Raw genomic sequence first — 3,249 nt, 5'->3', positions numbered from 1 at the left:
CAAATCCTAACAACACTTATAGCATTGCTAAGTTTAGTTCTTCGTATCATCACTCGTTATGCTTCACCACATTAATGGGAGAATAAAAAAACATTAATTTATATCATTATTGTTTTTCACGCATTAGTACTGTTTGATACGTAAATTTAATTTGGAAAAACGATAAGTACGTACTAAGCTTATCAAACCAACATTAATTTTAAGTCCGGGGCTTTAAGGTAATGAAAAGAATATTATAACTTCGTTGAAAGGCACAACTAAATTACTGAAGCCTGGCATGGCTTTGGCTAGTGGTTGGCCGAGTTTATTAAATAGACCAAGTTGTATCAACAGCATATATTATACAAATTCAGCCAAAAGAGATGCACAACCGAATTTAAAAAATAAGATAAAATAAGCATAAACTTGAGCTAACCTTAAATATTAGACATTAAACGACACGAATCATTTTGATCATTATCACAAAAGATTCGTTTATGTAGCAACCAACGTCACATCATGAATAATTGGGTTATAACAAAAAAAAAAAAACTCAAATTTTGTTAACACATAACATCATTGCATGAATCACTCGGTATGATCTAGTGCAGAACTAAAAAATCGACTACAAGTGTAGACAGAGCAGAAAGCTTGCAAAGCCATCAAGAGCAAGAGGCAAATAGCAGCTAGGAATGTCAAAAACTGCCAAGAACTGAAAATGTAAACCTTCATGAATTTCCAAATTTTTACCTTCATTTTACCATTGTAATACTTGTTAACATCTTCAATCACCTTGTCCAACAATGGCACCCTTGACAATCTCAACGACTTGCTCATCCCATTCCACAAGTTAGCCACCTCTTTATCACTCTTCAACTGGTTCAGAATGATCCCTTTTTCTCTCAGAACCTTTGCATCTTCCTCCGAGTCTATGATCCCGTTCATCAACTCAGTGTAACGTGCTATAACCAATGGCCCCGATGCAACCGAGGCTTCATATGCCACCAAATTTCTCAGGAAAACTTCACTGTTAACGTCCAAACCAATTGTGGGAAGGTACAACGTGCATGTCTTTGCATCAAAACTTATGTTTGATATGGTTCCCTTAGTTGGTACAAAACGAACACCAGAACTCATGAGTTCTGTAACCGAAGGAATAGTGATTTCCTCCACCGAGGGTGGCTTGTTCATGAGATTATTGGAGCTTGAACCCCCACCTTCTTTTTCATCTCCTTTTTCTTGTGAGAAAAAGAAGTTTTCAACAGGTTGCTTCAGAACCTTGAGTCCTGGAAGGTTTGACACTATTTTCCAAGGAAGCTGAGCAAAGACTTTGAGAGGTTTAGATACAATTACCTTTTTGACTAACTTCACTGGCCCTTTGTTTAACTTTGAGAGCAGCTTCCATATTTCACTGAAGAATTGCTTAACTTGGCTTGAGTTTGAGCTTGCTTCTTCTTTTCCTTCCTTTGCTTCATCTCCTTGTTGAAACTCATCAATTTCTAGTGTGTCTGCCTGTTGGTCTAGTTTTGGTACTATCAAATCATACAAGAAATCTAACAAATGCACACTCTGTGAGACTTTAGTGTTTGGATACTCCTCCATCAGCTTGAAAGGAGAAATCTCCTGGAACAACCCTATAAACATCAAGCTCAGCATGTCATCAGCAGCTTCTAGTGATGAGAATCTGAACTCCAGCATCTTTCTCAACACAAATAGTGGGATTTGATTCTCAAGCATTACAATGTCCCTCAAAATTGCATTATGGGCTGATTTCTTCCCAGAATAGTCCACCAAATGAGACATGCTTGAGGAAACCCCGGGTACCTGCTAGAAATAATTGTTCGAAATCGAAAGGTTGTGAATATGGGTGCCAAAAGATGAAAGGTTATAATTTAAGACGAATTAACGGACATTAAGGAAACCACTACGGTTGCTTAGTAGTAAGGAATTAGAATAATAGAAGATTTTTTGTTTAAATTTTGTTGTTATTGGTGTAATTTCTACCGATAAAAAAACCTAATATTCAAATGATTGTTGATATTATGTTCACTTAGCATGTTAATTAATTAAAAAGTTATGTAATATGTATACATTAACACATATTCTACAATAGGAAACTTTATCAGGTTTTTCAATGAAAATTAATTAGTCATTAGTAAAGTTAATTAATAATTCTTAATTATCGAAAAAAAAATGTATCAATTTACATAGATTATTGTGACTACATCAATACAATCTCCTCTATTTTCTAACAATACCTTTCCTCCTTCTTGCACGGCATAAACTTGAAGGATTTCAAGCAAGAATGAGGCATCAACTGTCATCATCCACACCAATGTTTCTCCATTGAAGTCCAAGAACTTGTGGTAGCATGCTCGAGCCCTTTGCTCCAACTTGGTCAACTGGTCAACGAGATTCTCCAACTTGCAGCTTTGTAGACGCTTCTGGAACCTTTTTGCTGCTGCAATTTTGTACCTCTGCATCTCATACAGCTCTGGACGCCAATAATGGTAAGGGCCTATTGCAACCAGTTGAGGGACATATGAGTCTGGATCACTTGCCATGAGGAGCTTTGGCACGCTGAAGATGGATACAGAAAATTCACCATCTTCCTCAAGCTCCTCCTCAAGGGTTTTGCGGATGTTAATCACCCATCGGAGCTCATCAAAGGTTGATTTGGAATGATCATTTGACATGGTGGATCTTAGAGAAGACATAGTATGATATTTTTGGAAAAGCTTGATGCTGCAAAAATTTAACAGTTTTGAATCTTTGATGTTATGTTTATGATGAAAGGTGAGTGAGGACTTTATTAGGTGGATGAAACTTTCCTTAGAACCACCGAAACAGTGATTTTTTTTTTTTTAATCACGTTCCATTAAACAAATAGGAATGCATTGCTCATGCATAATTTATTAAGTACAGACATTAATCCTTGGCAAGCAGTGTGGTGTGGACTGTGACATTTCTTCGAATTTGAAGTCATCTTAACTAATTAATTAACTGAGAAGTCGGAACATAGGTTAAACGTGTTTTATGTGAAAGATAATTAAAGAATAAATCGATCAAATCAATTATGATCTATTTTCTTATCTTTCTCATCTATTACTTTATTTTATTGCTGAGTTTTAATGTATAAATTGTTGAGAACAAAAAAAACTTCTTTTCTTTTATATACACAATAATAATTATGAAAAATTTATTAAAATAACACTATAAAAGAAATGGAAAAAGATTACACAAATTTATTTAACGTGGTTCAATTTCTGA

General features: G+C 35.2%; 1 protein-coding gene across 2 annotated transcripts; it reads right to left on the bottom strand.

Moving 5' to 3' along the window:
- Positions 1-375: 375 nt before the first annotated feature.
- On the bottom strand, positions 376-2,831 carry LOC109792270 (putative UPF0481 protein At3g02645). Of its 2 annotated transcripts, none has more exons than XM_029270109.2 (2): positions 2,238-2,831; positions 376-1,806 (listed from the first exon to the last, which is right to left on the bottom strand). In XM_029270109.2, the coding sequence occupies exons 1-2, from the start codon at positions 2,694-2,696 to the stop codon at positions 568-570; spliced, it is 1,698 nt and encodes a 565-aa protein (XP_029125942.1). In that variant the 5' UTR covers positions 2,697-2,831; the 3' UTR covers positions 376-567. The 2 variants fall into 2 exon arrangements, with proteins under 2 accessions (XP_029125942.1, XP_020207256.2); XM_020351667.3 differs by having other exon boundaries at positions 376-1,803; positions 2,238-2,828.
- Positions 2,832-3,249: the final 418 nt, after the last annotated feature.

The sequence above is a fragment of the Cajanus cajan genome, chromosome 5, assembly GCF_000230855.2.
Source record: "Cajanus cajan strain Asha chromosome 5, NIPB_CcT2T_4, whole genome shotgun sequence".
In the NCBI taxonomy this organism is placed as follows: domain Eukaryota; kingdom Viridiplantae; phylum Streptophyta; class Magnoliopsida; order Fabales; family Fabaceae; genus Cajanus; species Cajanus cajan.
Note: the sequence above shows the minus strand (reverse complement) of the source record. Positions and strands in the feature narration are given on the sequence as shown.